This window comes from Chiloscyllium punctatum, chromosome 10 (genome assembly GCF_047496795.1).
Source record: "Chiloscyllium punctatum isolate Juve2018m chromosome 10, sChiPun1.3, whole genome shotgun sequence".
NCBI classification, from domain to species: Eukaryota; Metazoa; Chordata; class Chondrichthyes; order Orectolobiformes; family Hemiscylliidae; genus Chiloscyllium; species Chiloscyllium punctatum.
Window position 1 is genome coordinate 101,246,354 of NC_092748.1, and position 23,464 is coordinate 101,269,817.

The 23,464-nt window shown below is 39.7% G+C and overlaps 1 protein-coding gene across 2 annotated transcripts in view; it reads right to left on the reverse strand.

The window, feature by feature from the left end:
* Nucleotides 1-713: 713 nt before the first annotated feature.
* Nucleotides 714-23,464, reverse strand: part of ptpn4a (protein tyrosine phosphatase non-receptor type 4a) — a 355,125-nt gene continuing 332,374 nt past the window's right edge. Inside the window, exons 25-27 of one of the 2 annotated variants that reach the window (XM_072579890.1) lie at nt 20,884-21,032; nt 17,851-17,986; nt 714-5,612 (exon numbers count right to left, since the gene is read on the reverse strand). In XM_072579890.1, coding sequence (XP_072435991.1) covers nt 5,526-5,612; nt 17,851-17,986; nt 20,884-21,032 — 372 coding nt within the window. In that variant the 3' untranslated portion in view covers nt 714-5,525. Of the gene's footprint in view, nt 5,613-16,063; nt 17,050-17,850; nt 17,987-20,883; nt 21,033-23,464 lie in introns of those variants that run through there. The other variant, XM_072579891.1, reaches the window with a different exon arrangement.

The window sequence follows — 23,464 nt, forward strand, 5'->3', positions numbered from 1 at the left end:
TATCCCAGCAAATGTTTTTCTTCAGAGAATTTACCAATTTTCCTTTGAAAGCCATGATTGGATCGGTCTCCTCCAACTTTTCATGTTGTACATTTCAGCTCCTAACTATTACTACACAATTATTTTCCAATATTAAGTTTCCCTTATTCTTAAATCATCTTAAATCTGTCTCCTTTGATTTTTGACACTTTTGTCAAAGGGAACACTTTCAGCCTATTTATTCTGTCCAAACAGTCAGGATTTTGACCATATTAATTTAACATCCTCAGAACCTTCTTTCTGCAAGGAGAATTCTCCCAACCAATACAATCTATGTAGGAAAAAAAAATCATTGTGATTCTCATATGTAGCTCAAATTATGCCTAGAATTTCTTTCTTCTGGAAGTGGACAATTTGCAATTTGAAAATGACTTTACAAAAACAAGAACAAAGGTCAGTTATAACTTCCTCACAAAATTGTCCCTTAACCAGGATTCTTCCTTAAATAACTAAGGTCCTTCCTGATCAGATTCCTTGTACAAAATCAAAAAGAAGAATTCTGGTCATGCCTTGCTTTTGGCAATTCAATTTAAAACAGACCCTACATTGTCGCAAAAGCATATCCCAGTTCTTCTTCTCATCCTCAGATTCTCCATTATGCAGAAATAAGAGAATAGCCATGTTTTAGTCAGCTGAAATAAATAGCAAAACAAAAACACAGATTGCTGTTAAAAACCAAGTTTTACTATTATAAACAAAGCAGAAGGTTAACTGTACATGCAGCAACTGGGTCACTATGTACAGGACTCAATCAAACCTCATTAAAATGTACAGAAGAATATTTCTTGAATCAAAAAATCCAAGTACCAGCTAAAACTTAAAATTTAATAGAGAAAAAAATTACAAAGTTATTAAATTTAATTACATATAGTTACAGCTGCACCTCCAAAAATAAACTCACGGGTGGTACACTTTAAATTACTAAGCACATTTTCTTTATTTTTGTAACAGAGCAATTAAGAGTCACAAATAAACTATTAAGTTCGTACCCAAACAAGACAATTCTTGTCAAGTCAAATTAAATTATATCCACAAAAATTTAGAAGGGAGTGAGTCAGACATAAAAAATTCTAAATCCCTAACCCCCCCCAACCCAATTCCAAGTGACTGATCACTTTCTGATGTTGGTAGTATATCAATCAATCCTTTACCTGCTGATATTCTAAAAAGCTAGATTTTACTTGCTGGTTATCAAAGACGCTATTAACTATTTTTTGAAATTTGAAATGAATAAGGCCTTCTTAAAGCATACAGTAAGAAACTGCAAAAGCTTAACTCCTTGTCACATCTTTCCAGTGTCGATAAAATTCAGTGAAGGTAACAAAAAAAAAGCCAATGAATAGGAAAACAAGCATACCTGGATTAAAAAGTAAATACCACGGGTGCCAGAAATCGGAAATAAAAACAGAAAATGCTGGAAACATTCAGCAGGTCAGTATATTTGGAGAGAAACAGGTGAAGTTTCAAATTGGTGACCTATTGTCAGAATTGACATTTAGTAATTGAGTTGTGTTTGGAAACTTTTCTCTCTCCAGAAATACTGTCTCACCTGAAATTTCGAGCACTTTGTGCTTTTCATTAAATATATGCAGTACCAACTGTACTTATAGGCAGTTTGAAAGCAAAAAAACTCAAATTAAAATGGATCATAAAATTGCAATTAGAATTTTTTTCTGAATAACTATAATATGTACAGTCCAGATTGCAGGATCAGGCACAAGGTTTCACTTTCACTTTGGAAATAAAAGCCAACAATTGACACTTATTGCAACATTAATAATCTGCAGCTTTTATCATATTGGCTCTCCTGCAGTTTTCTAATTACAATTTTTTTAAAGAGAAAAGATTGAACATAATTACAGCAGATTAGTTAATTATCGATTTATGAGATCCAAACAGCCCCAGAAAGCATTCTTTCCCCTTCCAGATACTTTACAGTGAATTGTGGAAATTGTAAGTACAACAGGAGGAATGACTCAAACTTTATTCTATACCATCTGTCACAATGGGAAAAGCTGTCCTCAATCATTTACTTAACCCATTCCTAAGGCATATATTCAACACATGTTATTCTTTAGTATGGTTTAAAACCTTTTAACTAGAAGCCCTAAGAGCAATTTTGAAATACACAATTCTCAAATTAATCAAACTCAAATAGCCCACTTGAGTAAATATATTGCCCACACTGGCAAAACGCTTGTTCATTTTAAACTCTGCACTGGAGATTCCCTTCCTACCCGTTAATTTCTTACTTTATATGCAGGAGCCCAGGCAAATTAAGAAAACCTCTTTTCATAAATCCAGCTTTGCTAAGATGCAATACTCTTAGAAGTTTTGCTACTAAAAACATCAATACTACCTAAAATTTAGATTAGTTCTGCAATATACTGTATTCTTTTTAAAAACATACAATAACCTTGTGCCCAATCAAATGGCCTGATCTACAGCTGTAGTTAACAGTATTTAGAATTTAAGTGTAGAAACCAGATGGTGATTTTGAGCAGAAAGCTTGGTGATGAATATTGGCTGGAGGGAAATGCAGTCCCCAAATTATGGTAACATGTCAAAAAGTTTTCAAACCACACTGAAATTTTCCAATATTGAGCTAATCCTAGAATTTGGACATTGGTACAGTCTTAACATTACAAACCATCACTGTTCAGTATCAAATATTTAAGTGAAGATAATAGCTCAGCCAGACACTCCTCCTTAGATCTAACAGCCCAATTCAAAGATAAATCAAATCAACCAGTGTGCATTCTTATAAGCTCCATACACAAAGCAAAGACATTTAGGCTTAGCGTCTATGTATGAAATCAAATCACTTGATAATTCAGTCAGTAGTATATTGTAATATAAAGTGCCTGTAATTATTTCAGAAATGGAAATTTGCAAATTACTTCCAAATTTCTAAACAATATGGAAAACAATCCAAACACTAAACCTGTATGATTACAGTCAGTAAGCAATAGAGAAATCAACCTCTACATTGTGAATTGGCACTGAACAGACAGTCTCAATAGTATTGCTCTTATTTACAATTTAAACACATTTTAACCTGCAAATTTTTTTAATGGAAATGTTACAAACTTTTAAATTTTTTTTTATACAAATGGTATGAAAAATATTTATCCTTAAAATCCAACAGTCATTACTCTACCGCTTGCAATTTTGCATGGTTGATAGATACATTCATGTTCATCATACAGCATGACAGAATAAAATGGATCAATTCACATGCCTCCTTACTCATGGTATATCTAGTAAAAAAATAACACTGCAGTTATACACAACCAAGGAGACCAAAGGAAATAAAAGTAGTAAATGAGGCTTGTTACTACCAATTATTGGTTGTGCGTAGCTTAACCCTTTGTTCTCACCATCCCAATTGCTTATTTGTTTCACCAATCCTGACCAGATGAATGGGATTGCATTTCGCTGATGGTATGAATGGCATTCAACTCGACAGCATTATTTACAGCTGCACAGGGTACAACACGTTATTACACACGAGTACAGATGTGCAGATATTTAGACAAGGATAAATTAAACAGTCACTCATCCATTTTTATTCTCTGGCAAAAGTTTGTTTGCAATGGGATTCATACTGTTCATTGAGTGCATGCTTTCAGAGGTCTCAATCTCCTCTGGATCCTGCAGAGTCAAAAATATATTCATTCATCATTTAAAAAAAATTAAGTGTCCTACTTCTTACTTTACGCCATAAAGGTTTTTGAAACAAAAATATGTGCAAAATTTAAGTATGAGAAAAGTAGTGGCGTGTTAAAATAAAACAAAAACTTTGCACAGCTCTTTCACATCCTACCTAACCTAGCATTTCTGTATTTTTTCAAAGTTTCATTTTGATCGTTCATAAACGGTATATTTCGCTATTTCCTGTGCGTGACAATATCAATAATTTCTTTATCCAAAAGTGCCTTTTTCTTAAAAAAAAAGCCACGATCAGGATGCAGGCAATTAAATTATGTGTACTGTTACTAATCAATGGTGCCAAAAGCTCTGCAAGTGATTGCTGGGATACTGACTAGCAAAACTGCAACATCCATCAGCATTTCACAAGTCAGATATTGTTTATTTTACCAGCTTCTATTTGTGCTTTGTCTCTTCCAGTACTTTGACTTAGTGTCTTACTATAAAAATTACCCTACAGCACCTCTCTTGTGCAGTTCTTTGGGTACAAATCTAGTGCTGATAACTGAAGTAAAATTAAAATGGTATAAGGCAAGCTTATACGTGGCACGATAGGGGAGGTGAGCACCCATCACCAAGTGCCTAAAAAATAATTATATGAAAGGAAAATTGTAGGCACACACCTTTCCCCATAACACTGCAGGATCAAACCTGTGGAGAAAGAGAACTTAATATTTTTGGTGGCCTTAAAGACAACAGTAGAGTAAGATTTCACCACCTGGACTGGATATGAACTCAAGTCTTTGGAGTAGATTGTCCTAGCCAATGTGAGACGTGTAATCAGTAAACAGCACCCAGATTCTAATATCCTGCTAGGAAACGGGTGGTTAAGGCTAAATTTCCTAATAGAGTTATTTACATTTTGGGCTCCACTGCTTCATCAGTGAAGCCCAAAACTCACCATAAATGTTACTGTTGGTTGAAACTCAGAGAATTTTTTTCTCTAAAGTTATTTATTTATATCTATATATATATATATAAAATTATTTCTAATATAGGAATATTGGCACATAAGTGCAGAAAAAAAGCTAAGATTTTTGATCAGGAACAGAGGAGAATATGCATTGAGTGACTGCTGTAGTTTCATCATAAGTTAAAAAGCTGCACATCGAAATTTGAAAGTGAGACAATTTGGGTCAATTTGACTAATAAGTGCTCACTGAATCTTAATTTTTATTATAATCTACATTAATGAACACAATCTAGAGATGAGACTTTTATATGCACATTAGTCAAAGGCAGCGCGAACACTTGTTAATAAAAAGAAACAATAATTCCACTGCAGCACACATTTTCAAGTTCATGGATTCCTCTAAACGGTCAAGTAAAGATGGTCAAGTCAGATCATGAACAGAAAATGTATAACATTGAAGGTGGTCCTTCTGAATAAATTCCCTTAGTTAAACCAGCCAGGAAGAGGACAAATTCATGGGCAGGTGAGGGAAAAATCATGTAGGTAGTTCTCCTTTTGGCACTACAGCGGAATCCAAAAGCCGACGATATCCCTGAACAAAACCGGAGCAGAGGACATGGCATTTCAGAAATTAGGGCAACTGTGTTCATTATAATTGCCGTCAGTATGATCACATAAGCGGAAACTACTTCTTTTTGAACATAAAGTGCAACAGTGCTTAGGTTCTCATTGTCCATGCTCCAGTTTGCCATCTTCAATCCTCAAATTCATATCAGGTCAGCATGTTGTTCAAGCACGTTATGACACTGTAAATGTACCCAGCAAATCAGTTTCAACAATAAGCAAGGACCTTATCCTTCAGCTAATTGTACAGTGTTGACTGCAATGGTTTCACAATGCCTTCTTCGTACACCCTCATAATAGCTTCACAAACAAACTTGTATTGACTCTGTGGGAAGGAAAAAAGGAAAGTTCAGTTGCTTATTTTCAATAATTTTACATTTAACAGAATGAAACCTATTTAATCGAAAATTTTGTTTTTTTATTGTTCAAGATGAGATTTCCACAATTGGTAGCTTTGCACAAAATGAGTGAAGTCTTCTTGAGACATTGGGGGCCTTGTCTGCTGGTTGGAAAATTGTTAAACATAGAAACATAGAAGACAGGAACAGGAGGGGCCATTCGGCCCTTCAAGCCTGCTCTACCATTCATCATGATCATGGCTGATCGTCAAACTCAATAGCGTAATCCTGTTTTCTCCCCAAACCCTTTGATTTCAGTTGCCTCAAACGCTATATCTAACTGCCTCTTGAATACACTCAACATTTTGGCATTAATTACTCCTTGTGGTAATGAATTCCACAGGCTCACCATTCTTTCACTAAGAAATATCTCCTCATCTCAGTCTTAAATGGTCTACCTCAGACTGCGAGCCCTAGTTCTGGACACACCCACCATTGGAAACATCCTCCCTGCATCTGCCCTTTCTCGTCCTGTTAGAATTTTATAAGTCTCTGAGATTCCCCCCAGCTCATTTTAATTCCAGCAAAAATAATCCTAACCTAGTCAATCTCTCCTCATAGTCTAGATTAGAGTGATGCTGGAAAGGCATAGCAGGTCAGGCAGCATCCGAGGAGCAGGAAAATCGATGTTTTGGGCAAAAGCCCTTCATCAGGAATAGAGGCAGGGTGCCTGCAGAGTGGAGAGATAACTGAGAGGGGGGTGGGGCTGGGATGAAGGTAGCTGAGAGTTATTCCTAGTATTGAGGAATAAGGTTGTAAAGTGCATTTTAATTGTCTATTTCGGGACTTCAACTGGCAAGGTGGACACAGCAGGGTTGATCATATAATTTGGAAATTTGAATTCTAAAGCAGAGATCAATGGGTTTTTGGTTTTAGTTCTGTGAAGATGACTTGAATTAAACATAAAATCAGAAAATCATTTGGAAGAGAGAGCTAAAGAGAGTCTTTTCAAGAAAGCATGTGACGAATTAAATCACTCCTCAGCTACCTGTGAAATAATTTAGTAAGTTAAGTTTTTGACTTACAAAGAAACAGATGGTCAAGGCCACCTGCAGGTAAAGTTTAGAAGGAAAGGTTGTACAGGTTGGGTATCATTTTCTGTACGCCCAAAAACGGAGAAGACCTAAAAAATGAAGGTCTTTTCAAAAGTGGACCGACAGGACCTGTAGGCATGTTGTGTTCAGGCCTTTTGGAAAATAACTTCACCTGGCCGAACTGACCTAAAAGTCAAGTTTCTTTCTCCCCCAAAGGGCCAAACTCAGCATGTCCATAGGTCCAGTTTTTTCCCCCAAAGGGCACAAATGGACTGAACGGACTATAGTGGACCGAAAAACTCATTGGTTTTCAAATAAGGGGAATTCTTGATCTGTGCCAGCAGAACGACAGCTTTCATTTGTAATTTTAATTCAGGTTGGAAAAAAGATTTTATTTTTATAAGCAGCGCTTGAGGGTGAAGTTAGTTTTGACAAGTTTTTAAATCAGTAAAGGAATCAAGGGTTATGGGGAAAAGGCAAGATCTAAATGAACAGTAGAGCAGACCCACTGTCTGAATGGCCTACTCCTGCTCTTGTATCTTATAGTCTTGGGAAAAAAAAGATACCGAGTTAACTTGTCTGTCTTAGGAAAAGATGGAGATAATCACATCTGGTGAATGCATGGAGAGTTATCAAAAGGTAACACTCAACTGACAAGTTTGCAAGCAAGAAATTAAAGCATTAATAATAGGACTCATACATCACTAGGAAAAGGGTTGATTTTTCTTTGCTTATAATAAGATTTTCATCATTTATATAAATGATTTGTATTTGAAAATAGGAGGTACAGTTAGTGGGTTTGCAGATGACACCAAAATTGGATATGTGGTGGACAGCAAAGGTTACCTTAGAGTACAATGGGATCATGATCAGATGGGCCAATGGGCAGAGAAGTGGCAGATGCAGTTTAATTTAGCTAACTGTGAGGTGCTGCAGTTTGGAAAGACAAATCAGGGCAGGACTTATACATTTAATTGTAAGGTGCTGAGAAGTATTACTGAACAAAGAGATCTTCCTTGAAAGTGGAGTCATAGGTAGATAGGATAGTGAAGGCGACGTTTAGTATGCTTTGCTTTATTGGTCAGTGCACTGAGCGTAGGGAGTTGGGAGGTCACATTGCAGCTGTACAGGACATTAGTTAGGCCATTTTTGGAATACTGAATTCAATCCGGTCTCCCTGCTATGGGGAAGATGTTGTTAAATTTGAAAGGGTTCAGAAAAGATTTACAAGGATGTGGCCAGTGTTGGAAGGTTTGAGCTAAAGGGAGACGCTGTACAGACTGGAGCTATTTTCCCTGGAGTGTCGGAAGCTGAGGGGTGACCTTATAGACATTTATAAAATCATGAGGGGCATGGATAGGGTAAATAGACAAGGTTTTTTTTTACGCAGTGTAGTGCATGCATGGAATGAGCTGCCAGAGAAAGTGGTGGAGGCTGATAGAATTACAACACTTAAAAGGCATATAGATGGGTGTATGAATAGCAAGGGTTTAAGAGGCAAGTGAGGCTGGATCTGCTTCCACTGTCTTTTAAGGACAGTAAAAGTTTCTCCTCAGCTTTGTGTTGAATGGGAAATCCCTTATTTTTAAAGGGTAATTCCGAGTTATAAATTTTCTCACAAGAGAATAACATCTTTTCCATACCTATTCTGTCAAGACCCCTCATCTTGTATGACAGTCATAATGGTCTCCTGTAGAGAAAAGGACCCTTCAGCCTGAAGAGTCTATGCCAGTCATGAACAATTAACATTGGATTTTCCAGCAATTGGTCCACAGAGTTCAATGTCCTAGCATCGCAAGTGCACATTCAAATACTTCTTAATTGTTGGGGGCTTCTGTCTCTACCACTCTTACAGGCAGGGAGTTCCAGTTTTCCACCACCCTCTGGGTGGGAACATTCTTACTAAAGTCCCTTCTAAATGCTAGTCCCTAACCTTAAATTTATGCTCCATGGTTACTGATCCTCCTCCAAAGGGAAAGGTTTCTTGCTGTCCATGCCCCTCATAACGTTATATATTGCTGGTTTCATCCCATAGTCCAAGATGTGCAAGTTAGGTGGATTGACCATGCTAAATTGCCCATACTATCAGGGATGTGTAGATGAGATGGATTAGCCATGGGAAATGTAGGGTTGTAGTGGTGGTGGTTTTGTGGGGGGGGGGGGGGGGGGTTTGTGGTGGTGGGGGCTACGAGTCGATGGGATGTTCTTCAGTGGGTCGGTGTGGATTCGATGGGCCAAATGGCTTCTTTCCATTCTTTATAGATTCTCTGTCAGTCTCCTCTGTTCCAAGGAAATCAACCTGTCTAACCAAATTCTCTTCACAGTAAAACCTCCAGCCCAGGCAACATCCTGGTAAATCTCTTGTGCATCGTTTCCAGTGCAAACACATTTCTCCAATAATGTCAATTCCAGAACTGCACACAATACTCTAGTTGTTGTCCAACCAGCTTTTTATAGTTCCAACATAATGTCTCAGCTCTGAAACTTTTTGCCTCAGCTAATAAAGGTAAGTATCCCACTTTTAAATAAAAAATTCAAAGGATTTGGGCAATGCTAGGTGGAACAGCATTGACTGCCCATCTTAAACTGGCCCACAGGGCAGCAAAGAGTCGATCGCATTACTCCAGATCTGTAGTCACATGTGGGGCAGACCAGGTAAGGATGCCAGTGTCCCTCCCTGGAGGACATTAGTGAACCAGATGACAATCACCAACAATTTCATGGTCGTCATTAGTCTCTTAATTCTGGAATTTAAAATCTAAATTCCACCATCTGCCATTACAAGATACAAGCCCGGATTCCCAAAACATTACCCAGGTCTCTGGATTAATAGTCATGCGATAATGCCACAAGGTCACCGTCTCCCCTGAGGCTTTCTTAGCCCCAACCAATTTACCATGTCCTGCTACATTAAAGGACTGATGGTCACGCACACCAAGGTCACTCTGAAGCTTGATGCGTCCCAAGATCCTATTGTGCATTCACTGACCTTGTTTGTCCTGCCGATGAGCATCACCTCACACTAAGACAGATTGAATTCCATTTGCCGATCCATCTGACCAGGCCATCTACATCCTCCTATAATCTCATGCTAACCTCCTCACTACTTACTACCCCACCAATTTTTGTATCATCTGTCAAAGTGACTGATCAACCTTCCTACATTCAAATCTAAATTGTTTGTTTTTATCACAAACAGCAAAGGTTCCCTTAACAAAGCCAGGCTGACTATTCTTGATTACTTGCTGGGTCTCCAAGTGCAGATTAATTTTGCCCCTCAAAATTGCTTCCAATAGTTTTTCCACAATTTAGGTTGGACAGACTGGCCTGTAGTTTCCTGATTTATCCCTTACTCCCTTCTTGAGTAACAGATTTTTCAATGGAGTCACCTCTTAATCTTTGGAACTCCAGTGGGGACAAGTTTAGCCTGTTCAACCCTTCTTCACAAAACAGTCCAGGTTTTAGTATCGTGAACTTTCTTTGAACTCTTTTCATAGTCTTAATTATTTACTGCATCTGCACACTAACCACTTGTGATTCAGGCGACAGGGCACCCAGATCCTTTTGCATCTTTGTTCTCTGCAATTTCTTACCAGTTAGATCATATACCTTTGCTATTCTGACTGCCAAAATTGTCAACTTCACAGCATATGCCATTTGACAGATATTTGCCACTGACTTAATCTGCATATGTCACTTTTCAGCTTCATTACATCCTCTTCACAACTTACTACGTCCAACCAACTAATTTATAGAAGATGAGCCTCAAGCACTGATCTCTGTACTCACCATTTGTCACATCTTGCCAACCAGATGATCCATTTCTGCTTGTTTCCAGGCCAATCATCAATTTATGCCAACCTTACGTCTGTACCATTAGCTTTTATTTTTTGCAATAACCTTTGAAGTAGCACCTCATCAAATGCCTTCTTGAAGTCCAAATATTGTATATCCTCTCACTTTTGCTTTATCCACAGCATATTACTTCTTTCAAGAACTCCAACAAATGTTCTGCAATTTCTTATCCAAACCACTGCACCTCCTGCTGCTTCTCCCCCTTTAAGATTCTCCTTAAAAAAATGTATCCCTCTGAGCAAACCGTCAATTGGCCCTCCTCTATTTCTTTGCTTTCATGCTTGTCATTGCCTAGACATCAGTGATGGCCTTCAGACATTTTATCAACAATAAAAGCACTAAAAAATCATGCCATTGTTAAATTCTTCAGTTCTCTTGGTTTCTACGTGATGGTTTGACTTTTAAAATACCACCCTGGCCTTTTATTGATGACAGGCAGACAGTCCAATTCATTCATGTGCTAATTATGTACTGGTGCTTGGCTTGGGTTATTCAAAAGAATACTCCTTTTGGGCTCTTTGCAAATTACTGTAAAGAATGGTTCCACATTCTTGCACATTGAAACTAACACAATTTATAATAAATGAGAAATCGTGCACTAGTGTCAGAAATAGTTCTAAAATCTAGCAAACAACTACAATCCTGGCAAAATTAAGAGTTGTAGTGGCTAGTATGTGCATACAGCCGACAGATCACCAGGTGGCAGTCTCACCCACCTTAACTTTCAACATGAATGTTGACTTGTGTTAGAAACTAATTTAGAAAAGAACATTCCACTCTATAACAGCACAGTTAATTCAATAATTCTTTCCCTTTCCATCAAAAACCAGCAACTCGGATTGGTTCCAGATGAGAACTGCTGAGTCCTTCTCTCTAGAATAGCTCTCAGTCAGTTCTGTAACTCTCAACCTTGAAAGCATTATTGGGAGCAACAACACATTGACTGTTGTAAGTGAGAAATGTTTAATCAGACTAATTCCCTCCATTATGTATATCAAGTATTTTTTTCTTGACGTGGACAAAGTGGAAGAGGAAAATTCCTTTCAGATTTTAATCTTTTTTCCTGAAAGGATAATATACAAATATCATGTTTACTTCAGCTCTGTCTGGAGTTCCATTAAGGGAGAGTAGGACAGTGGCTTTTTTTTAAAACCTTCAATATACAACCCTGGAACAATGACTTTGAGACACAAGTTCAAAATCTAGTTCAAATCCAATGAATACAACTGGGAAACTGAAATTTAACTTAAAAAAGCTAGAATAATAGTCTGGCCTCAGTCATGGTGACCATGAGGCCATTGGATTATCATAATGAGGCCACTGGATTGTCATAATAACCCATTTGAGTCACTTTAGGGAAGGATTTCTGTCTATTTTTTGCCTGGCCAATGTGATTCCAGACCTACAGCAATGGTAGCAAATCTTAACGGTCCTTTGAAATGACCTAGTAAGCCGCTGAGTTCAGAGGTAGTCAAAGTTGCACAGCAAATGTTAGGGCCTTGCCAGGGATACACACATCCCATGAAAAAGAACAGAAAGAAACATAATTGACAGATTCCTGCGATGTAGCGTTTTTCTGTTGAAGAAACTTTGGGAGATTAGGTCTATATCTATTACCAGGTCACATTCAAGCCAGATCAGTTAAGGACAGGTTTCCATAAGACCATAAGATATAGGAGTGGAAGTAAGGCCATTCGGCCCATCGACTCCACTCCACCATTCAATCATGACTGATGGGCACTTCAACTCCACTTACCCGCATTCTCCCCGTAGCCCTTAATTCCCCGAGACAACAAGAAACTATCAATCTCTGCCTTGAAAACATCTAGTGTCCCGGCCTCCACTGCACTCTGCGGCAATGAATTCCACAGGCCCACCACTCTCTGGCTGAAGAAATGTCTCCGCATTTCTGTTCTGAATTTACCCCCTCTAATTCTAAGGCTGTGTCCACGGGTCCTAGTCTCCTCACCTAACGGAAACAATTTCCTAGCATCCACCCTTTCCAAGCCATGTATTACCTTGTACGTCTCTATTAAGTCTCCCCTTAATCTTCTAAACTCCAATGAATACAATCCCAGGATCCTCAGCCGTTCCTTATATGTTAGACCTACCATTCTAGGGATCATCCGTGTGAATCTCCGCTGGACACATTCCAGTGCCAGTATGTCCTATCTGAGGTGTGGGGACCATCAGCCATTTCCTGGACACAGTACTCCAAATGGGGCCTAACCAGAGCTTTATAAAGTCTCAGTAGCACAATGGTGCTTTTATATTCCAACCCTCTTGAGATAAGTGACAACATTGCATTCGCTTTCTTAATCACAGACTCAACCTGCATATTGACCTTTAGAGAATCCTCGACTAGCACTCCCAGATCCCTTTGTACTTTGGCTTTACGAATTTTCTCACCGTTTAGAAAGTGGTCTGTGCTTTTATTCTTTTTGCCAAAGTGCAAGACCTCGCATTTGTTCACGTTGAATTCCATCAGCCATTTCCTGGACCACTCTCCCAAGCTGTCTAGATCCTTCTGCAGCCTCCTCACTTCCTCAGTACTACCTGCCTGTCCACCTAACTTCGTATCATCTGCAAACTTTGCTAGAATTTCCCCAGTCCCTTCATCGAGATCATTAATATATAATGCGAACAGCTGTGGCCCCAACACTGAACCCCTGCGAGACACCGCTCGTCACCGGCTGCCATTCTGAAAAAGAACCTTTTTATCCCAACTCTCTGCCTTCTGTCAGACAACCAATCCTCAATCCATCCCAGTAGCTCACCTCGAACACCATGGGCCCTCACCTTGCTCAGCAGCCTCCCGTGTGGCACCTTATCAAAGGCCTTTTGGAACTCTAGATAGACGACATCCACTGGGTTTCCCTGGTCTAACCTACTTGTCACCTCTTCAAAGAATACCAACAGGTTTGTCAGGCATGACCTCCCCTTACTAAATCCATGTTGACTTGTTCTAATCAGACTCTTCTAGGAATTTAGAAACCTCATCCTTAATGATGGATTCTAGAATTTTACCAACAACCGAGGTTAGGCTAATTGGCCTATAACTTTCCATCTTTTGTCTTGATCCTTTCTTGAACAATGGGGTTACAACAGCGATCTTCCAATCATCCGGGACTTTCCGTGACTCCAGTGACTCTTGAAAGATCTCAACCAATGCCTCCACTATTTCTTCAGCCATCTCTCTCAGAACTCTAGGATGTATCCCATTGGGGCCAGGAGATTTATCAATTTTAAGACTTTTTAGCTTTTCTAGCACTCTCTCTTTTGTAATGACAACCATATTCAACTCAGCTTCCTGACTTCCTTTAATTGTTGGGATATTACTCATGTCTTCCACTGTGAAAACTGACGCAAAGTACTTGTTAAGTTCTCCTGCCATTTCCATATCTCCCATCACTAGGCTTCCAGCATCAGTCTGAAGTGGCCCAATGTCTACTTTTGTCTGTCATTTGTTTCTTATGTATTGAAAGAAACTTTTACTATCGTTTCTAATATTACTGGCTAGCCTACCTTCATATTTGATCCTCTCCTTTCTTATTACTCTCTTTGTTATCCTCTGTTTGTTTTTGTAGCCTTCCCAATCTTCTGATTTCCCAGTGCTCTTGGCCACTTTATAGGATCTCTCTTTTTCTTTAACACATTTCCTGACTTCCTTTGTCAGCCATGGCTGTCTAACCCCTCCCTGGATAATCTTTCTTTTCTTGGGGATGAACCTCTGTACAGTGTCCTCAATTATACCCACAAACTCCTGCCATTTTTGCTCTACTGTCTTCCCCGCAAGCCTCTGCTTCCAGTCTATCTTTGTCAGTTCCTCTCTCATGCCCTCATAATTACCTTTATTTAACTGTAACACCATTACATCCGATTTTGCCTTCTCTCTTTCAAACTCCAGACTGAACTCTACCATATTATGATCGCTGCTTCCCAAGGGTTCCCTTACTTTAAGATCTTTTATAAAGTCTGGTTCATTGCAAAGCACTTGGTCCAGAATAGCCTGCTCCCTTGTGGGCTCCATGACAAGCTGTTCCAAAAAGCCATCCTGTAAGCATTCCATGAATTCCCTTTCTTTGGATCCACTGGCAACATTATTTATCCAGTCCACCTGCATATTGAGTTTCCTTGCCCTAAAGCACATTAGGGAGCCTTTTCTGAACTGCTTGTGTCTTGCAGACTAAGGAGACCAAAACCGTTCACAGTAGTCTCGATACAAACATAAAGAATAAAACTAAAAGGCAAATGCTATTTATAATTCAATGCTTTGCTAAATTACCCATGTGGGGAGAATATATTAATCATCTGCTTTTTCAGTACGACATTTCAAGAATCACAGTAAGAAGTGTGATCACTTACTGAAAGCTAAACCTTGGTTCCATGCTCCTACAATATGAGGGTTTATACAACCACAAAAAAAGTTTCAGCAATCCTTAAACATTAATAAAAGTTTTAAAAATTGAACAAAGCCGCTACTGCTCTGGTATAGAGTTGACAAAAGTGCACTCCAAGGAATAAATGGTCTTGTGAGAAAATGAAATTTAGGAGCAATGTGTGATTATAGAAGAGGTTGCAGAGATAGGAAGGGGTGAAACCAAGGGATTTGAAAACAGGATGAGAACTGGATTTGCTAAGTCTTTTCAAATAAAATGGTCCATCAAATAACTTCATTAAATAAAGTGACTGTCCAAAAATCAATAATGATCTTCAAACTAAAGAAAATTATTCTTCAGATCTCTGAATGAGACAGGATCCCTCTAAAATTTCCACTTGCAAGATGAAATTAGGATGGCAGTTTAAAAGCATAATTACCTTTTATCTCCTAATTTTCTACCCAAGGATTGCTTTGCAATGAAAATTGTAGGTTGCCACAGATCAAGGACACATTGTCTTCGGCTATATCACCTGCCTTGGAGGTTAAAAATCACACAACACCAGGTTATAGTCCAACAGGTTTAATTGGAAGCACACTAGCTTTTGGAGCGTCGCTCCTTCATCAGGTGATAGTCCTGATGAAGGAGCGACGCTCCGAAAGCTAGTGTGCTTCCAATTAAACCTGTTGAACTATAACCTGGTGTTGAGAGATTTTTAACTTTGTACACCCCAGTCCAACACTGGCATCTCCAAATCATGCCTAGGAGGAGTAGCTTTATCAGAGTACAGCCTCAGGCTTGCCAAGTGGGTACTTGGGTGATCTATGCATCTGTCACTTATTTCTGTAGGCTCATGCCCTAGCCCTCATAAATGAAACAGGGTGAGAACGTTCTGGAGCACTGAGTGCAATGATTGTAATAGTGCAAAGCAACTCAACATTAATGAACAAGTGGCTCTGCAATGTATCAGTGTTCCACAATACTATGCTATAGTTTGGTTGCGGGGGGAGTGGAGGTGACTAAAGGTTTGAGGCTAAAAAATGGCTATTAAACCTATCTATACAGGATGGAGTAATGAAAAGCTATACCATTACTCAAAGGGAAAAGAGGAAATACAAATGGGCGTTCAGAGGAAAATTGCAAGAAAGGATAATAAGCAGAATTGTATTCTAACCAAGGGAAGTGCACAGTTTATCCGAACTAAATGAAGATTACAAATGACATAATCAGGAGAATCCAACTGTCAATACAAGTTGTAAACAACAGATACCGTTTCAATCCCTATTGAATTGAATTTATTGTCACGTGTACCGAGGCAAAGTGATAAGCTTTGTCTTGTGAGCAATACAGGCAGGTCATATAGTTAAGTAGCATAGATAAGTAAATAATAAGTAAAGAGTGGCAAAAACAAAAACACAGGTACAGGCGAATGCTAAACATTTGAGAGTCCATTCAGTATTTAAGCAACAGTAGGGTAGAAACTGTTGCGAAACTGGCCAGTGCGTGTGTTCAGGCATCTGTCCCTTCTCCCCAAAGGTCAAGGTTGAAGAAAAACATTGCCAGGGTGGCATGGATCTTTGAGAATGCTGGCGGTCTTTCCTTGACAGCTGGCTTGGTAGATGGATTCTATAGATGGAAAGTTGGCCTTACTGATTGTCTGGGGCAAGTTGACCACTCTCTGTAACCGTCTCCGATCTTGAATGGTACAGTTCCCATACCATGTAGTGATACATCCAGACAGAATGCTCTCCATGGTGTACCTATAGAAATTGGCAAGGGTATTCACCATCATGCCAAATTTCCTCAGCTGCCTGAGGAAGAAGAGATGTTGTTGGGCCTTTGTAACCAGTGTGTCCACATGAAGAGTCCAAGAAAGCTTGTTGTGGATGAGCACTCTCCACTTGTTCCACCTCTGCGTCGTTAATGTGTTGGGGGGCATGAATAACATCTCGCCGAAAGTCAATAATGAGTTTCTTGGTTTTGCCAGCATTGAGAGCTAGGTTGTTCTCAGTGCACCATTTTTCCTGGTTTTCCATCTCCCGTCTGTTTTGTCACCATCTGAGATTCGACTGACTATGGTGGTGTCATCAGCAAACCTGTAAATGGCATTAGTCTGGTATTTGGCAACGCAGTCATGGGTATACAAAGAGTACAGTAGGGGGCTGTGTATGCACCCCTGGGTGGGGGGGGGGGGGGGGCTCCAGTTTTGAGTGTTAATGAGGATGAAACATTGTCCCCAATGTTCACTGATTCTGGCCTGTGGGTCAGGATTCTGAGGATCCAGTTGCAGAGAGTGGGGCTTAGTCCGAGATCACTAAGTTTAGTAATCAGTCTTGAGGGGATAATAGTGTTGAAGGGTGAACTGTAGTCAATGAGTATGATTCTTGCGTTGTTCAATATCATGCTCTGCATTAAAATTTAAGTCGTGATTTTGTTAATCCAGAGACCCAGATAATGTTCTGGGACTTGGGTTCAAATCCCACCATGGCTGATGGTGGACTTTGAATGCAATAAAAATCTGGAATTAAGAGTCTAATGATGACCATGAATCCATTGTCAATTGTTAGACAAAAACCCATCTAGATCACTAATGTCCTTTAGGGAAGAAATCTGCCATCCTTACCTGGTCGGGCCTACATTGACTCCAGACACTGCAATTTAGTTGACTTTTAACAGCACCCTGGGCAAATAGGTATGGGCAATAAATGCTGGCCTAGCCAGTGATGTCTGCACCCTATGAATAAAAAAAATCTTCATCCAGATACAAAACTGTGTGAAGTACTCAGTTTCTGCAATGCACTAACTCAACTAGAAATGAAGAACAAAACATCTGGTTCCTGAATTTAATAGCTCAGTGCATACAACTGTGATGACAAGTGAAAGCGATCAATACTCACTGGTGTTTGAATCATCATGGCTCTCTGGTCTCGCATTGTTCGTACAATATCCAATGGATACACTGGCTGATTGCATTCAATTAGACACATTGCTGTCTCCATAGTAATGAGAACTCCTGTCCGACCTATCCCAGCACTGTAAAATATAATTTGGTGGATTGTTAGCTCAGTTGCTGGGGAGTTGGTGATGCCAATAGGTGTGACCGATGCTTGCATCAGCTGAGGTCATCATGAAGGTCCTGCTTTTCCAACCTTGCCTGAGGCGTGGTGACCTTTAGGTTAAACTCCTCACTAGCCATGTCTTTTTCTAATCAGAGAACAGATTATGGTAACTTTACCCACGTAAAACATAATTACATATGAGCAAGGTGTACTGGAGTCAGCATCCTCACTTACTCTCTTAAAAAAAAATGGTCTTCTGATTTTCCACCTTAAATATCCTACATTCAATCGATCTCCATTGTTTCCTGTCTTTATGATTTCAAAGGCATCATCTTAGTGAAGTGGCATTGCAGACCTATTAGTTTAACGCCCTTACTATGGAAGAGTTCAAAGCTACACAAGGTACTAACTGTTGTTCCAAGGATCTTGGATGATCTCTCCATTTGTCTGATTATTTCTAGAGGATGCGAGTGTTTGTTGACCATCTCTAAACTACCCTTGAGAAAATGATGGAGAGACTGAATTCAGGAGAAATTTCTTTACTTAAAAGATAACAAGTCTTTGGAGTTCTTCACGCCAGAGAGCTGCTGAGTATGTTCAAGACAGCAGTTAACAATTTATTGACCTTAAAGGGATATATGGAATGCAAGAAGGTAGATGATCAGCAATAGTCCTACTGAATAACAAAGCAAGCTCAAAAGGGCTTACTCCAGCTTCTAACTCTTACCTTGTTATGACTTTTACATTGATAATCTAATCTTTCACTTGCTTTAAAAGCCCATCCATTAGATGTTCTAATTTTGAGATCTAGTGAACCTGAATTCTCAAATCGCATGCTCACCCACGTAACAATATATCACCCACATTCACTGATATATTCATCTGCAACATTTATGGCCATTTAATTTATTCTCATCACCACCATACAGCTTCCTTTGATATTCTCAATAATTTGCAATGCATCTTATTTTTGAATGTCTGCACATTTTAAATAAGGTGAGGCATATCCAAATCATCTAAGAACAAAGTGAACCAAACTGATGCCAGAATCGATTACTATTTCAATCACTGAGGAACTGCCTTAAACAATTTTGAATCCATCTGCTATAGCCACACTTGCTTTGTTCATTTTTCCTGTAGTGTCTCGTGTGGTAGATGGTCAGAGTAACAACAAATTCTGAATTTCCACAGTAAACATTTAGAAGAAAAACATTAGTCTCATTCAGAAATATGTCAGTAGTGCAGCTAATTATTTGTATGGATGCAACATCTGTAACTGCAAAATTCTTATCTTAGGAGACTGGCCAGACAAGTTCTGTTTCCCACCTCCCTTATTATTTTGGTTGAAAAACTGTCTTCAATTAAATAATTGTGAACCATAATTGGATTAAATAAATCTCACTTCCTAACCAATTTCAAGAATATTATCAAATCTGGTATTGTAAATTCACCTCTGAACATCTTGGTCCCATCCCTGTGGATTCCCACATCAGGTTTTGCCACTCTCATCCCAAATAATTCAGCAAGTGCTTACTATTTTGAGTACCTACCTAGTTAAGCCAAACATGAAAATCATCCTCCACTGTTGTATTGGCTATCATCATATTAGCACAGTGGCTCAGTGGTTAGCACTGTTGCCTCACAGTACCAGTGAGCCAGATTCGAGTCCAGCCTGGGGCGACTGTGTGGAGTTTACACATTTTCCCCATGTCTGCATGGGTTTCCTCTGGGTGCTCTGGTTTTGTCCCAGAGTCTAAAGATGTGCAGGCTCGGTGAATTGACCGTGCTAAACTTCCCACAGTGTTCAGGATGTGCAGGCTAGGTGCATTTGTTAGGGGGATGTAGAGCAATTGGGTAGGGAATGGGTCTCAGTGGGATACTCTTCGAAGGGTCGCTGTGGACTTGTTGGGCTAAATGGTCTGTTTGCACACTGTAGAGATTCTCTGATTCTACTTGATCCTGACCTCACTTGACACTTGTGCAGTGTTCCAGCTACAGTCACTGCTTCAGGAAGACAGACTTGGGCAACATCCTTCCCCCACAGTTTAGTCCAGATATAGCCTCCTGACTATTGTTATGGCTGATCAGCTTCCTCAGGACAGACTAGCAAGCAAAGGTCAGATTCTACATATCAATATAGCTCAGTTCCAAATTAGGTAGGAAAACTTCTTAAGTGAAACTTCTCCAGAAAGAAAAATAAAACAAGTATTTTTGCTCATGTCAAGCTTAAACTCGGATTTGTTGACCCAAAAAGCAAACACTATGCAGAGATCAATAATTATTTTTTGAATTAACATATCTATCATGTTGGTGACAAGACAATAACAATGGATTATAATCAGCATTTTCCAGAGACAAACTTAGCATTTAAATCAATTAAAATCTTCAGATATTTCAATGGTAAGTCACTGTTATTGGGTGGAACAAAAAATGCTCAAATATGATCTGTAGTAAGCTCTTGTTTAGCATATGATTTTAAGCAGTCTACATTTAAAAGTTACCAACTGTAGAAAAATAATTCATAGGTGCTTTAAAAATGTTTGTTTCTCTTCTCTGGAAGCATCCCAATTTCTCACTAAACAAGGAATTGCGGATGCTGGACATCTGAAACAAGAACATAAATTGTTTGATAAACTCAGCAGGATCTGTGGAAAACAAACAAAGTTAATGTTTCGAATCCAGGGACCCTTTTACAGAACAGTTCTGAAGAAGGGTGACTGGACTCTAAATGTGAAGCACAGATGCTGCCATACCTGTCGATGTTCTCTAGCAATTTATGTTTTTGACCCAATTTCTCAGTTAGGTTCTGACCACATTAAGTTCTTCCATTTATCACTGTATGTTTGTTTATAGCAGATAAACTACATGTACCTGCAGTGTACAACAACTGGTTCATCTTTGCCAACCCGCGTTTCTCGAACAAGCAACACAAACTTCAGAAAATCACTCGAATCGTCAGGAACACCATGATCAGGCCATGCAATATACTGGATTTGGGTGAGTGGACGACTCTCATTTTTCTGTGAAGTTGCAAAAGATTACATTTCACCAACAGACAAACAAGATATACATGTAACGTCTTCAAGGTTATCTTAAAACAAAACTGTTAGAGCAGGCTGAAAATGGGTGCCAATTCAATTTGCAGTTTGCCTTTAATTAAAGTTTTCACTCAGGAATTGAGCCAATTTTGATCTTGCTCAAAAGTGTATTTTATAGTTCAAAATATTTTTCATTACTTAGGTCCCAAATAGGGGCTTCAGCTTTGAGGTCTAGTCTTGAACATCTGTACATTTGTATTACTGAACAGGAGTCGCCTCGATTACCTCAAGAACATGAGTCAGCCCATGTTGTTGCTGCTATCATTTCACAACAGGGTCACAGAAATACCAGAAATGCAGATAGACTAGATATCTTACACATTATTTACTTAATGAAACATATCGAAAATAGTCATACAGTCAGAGAAACAGACCCTTTGTTCCACCTCGTGCTTGCCTACCAGATTTCCTAAACTGATCTTGTCCCTTTTGCCAGCATTTGGCCCATTCCCTCTAAATCGTTCCAATTCATGTAACCATCCAGATGCCTTTTAAATGCTGCAATTGTACCCACCACCAACATTCCCTCTGGCAATTCATGCCGCACATGCACCACCTTCTGTGCGAAATAAGTTGTTCCTCAGGCCCATTTTTAAATCTTTCCCCTCTCATCTTAAACATGTGGACTCCCTTAAGCTGTTGTGGTTCTGTTCACCGAGCTGGGAATTTGTGTTGCAGACGTTTTGTCCCCTGTCTAGGTGACATCCTCAGTGCTTGGGAGCCTCCTGTGAAGCGCTTCTGTGATCTTTCCTCCGCCATTTGTAGTGGTTTGAATCTGCTGCTTCAGGCTGTCAGTTCCAGCTGTCCGCTGCAGTGGTCGGTATATTGGGTCCAGGTCGATGTGCTTATTGATTGAATCTGTGGATAAGTCCCATGCCTCTAGGAATTCCCTGGCTGTTCTCTGTTTGGCTTGTCTTATAATGGTAGTGTTGTCCCTAGTCGAATTCATGTTGCTTGTCATCTGCGTGTGTGGCTACTAAGGATAGCTGGTCGTGTCATTTCGTGGCTAGTTGGCGTTCATGGACGCGGATCGTTAGCTATCTTCCTGTTTGTCCTATGTAGTGTTTTGTGCAGTCCTTGCATGGGATTTTGTACACTACATTGGTTTTGCTCATGCTGGGTATCGGGTCCTTCGTTCTGGTGAGTTGTTGTCTGAGAGTGGCTGTTGGTTTGTGTGCTGTTATGAGTCCTAGTGGTTGCAGTAGTCTGGCTGTCAGTTCGGAAATGCTCTTGATGTATGGTAGTGTGGCTAGTCCTTTGGGTTGCGGCATGTCCTCGTTCCGTTGTCTTTCCTTTAGGCATCTGTTGATGAAATTGCATGGGTATCCGTTTTTGGCGAATACATTGTATAGGTGTTCTTCTTCCTCTTTTTGCAGTTCTGGTGTACTGCAGTGTGTTGTGGCTCTTTTGAATAATGTCTTGATGCAACTTCTTTTGTGTGTGTTGGGGTGGTTGCTTTCGTAGTTCAGGACTTGGTCTGAGTGTGTGGCTTTCCTGTATACCTTTGTGGTGAATTCTCCGTTCGGTGTTCTCTATACCATCACGTCTAGGAATGGGAGTTGGTTGTCCTTTTCTTCCTCTCTACTGAATCGCCACACTCACAGGAATCCAATTCACTAGAGAGGAAGAAAAGGACAACAACTCCCATTCCTAGACGTGATGGTACAGAGAACACCGAACGGAGAATTCACCACAAAGGCGGCCTTTGTGTGGAGCCACAGAAAATGGGGGAAGATACTAAATGAGTATTTTGCAAAATACTTACTGTGGAAAAGGATGTGGAAGATATAGACTGTAGGGAAATAGATGGTGGCACCTTGCAAAATGTCCATATTACAGAGGAGCAAGTGCTGGATGTCTTGGAACGCATAAAAGTGGATAAATCCTCAGGACCTGATCAGCTATACCCTAGAACTCTGTGGAAAGCTAGAGAAGTGATTGCTGGGCCTCTTTCTGAGATATCTGTATCATTGATAGTCACAGGTGAGGTGCCGGAAGACTGGAGGTTGGCTAATGTGGTGCCACTCATTAAGAAGGGTGGTAAGGACAAGCCAGGGAACTACAGACCAGTGAGCCTTACGTCAGTGGTGGGCAAGTTGTTGGAGGGAATGGAATCCTGAAGGACAGGATGTACATGCATTTGGAAAGGCAAGGACTGATTAGGGGTAGTCAACATGGCTTTGTGCAGGGGAAATCATGTCTCACAAACTTGATTGAGATTTTTGAAGTAGTAACAAAGAGGATCTATGAGGGCAGAGCAGTAGATGTGATCGAAATGGACTACAGTAAGGCGTGAGACAAGGTTCCTAATGGGAGACTGATTAGCAAGGTTAGATCTCATGGAATACAGGGAG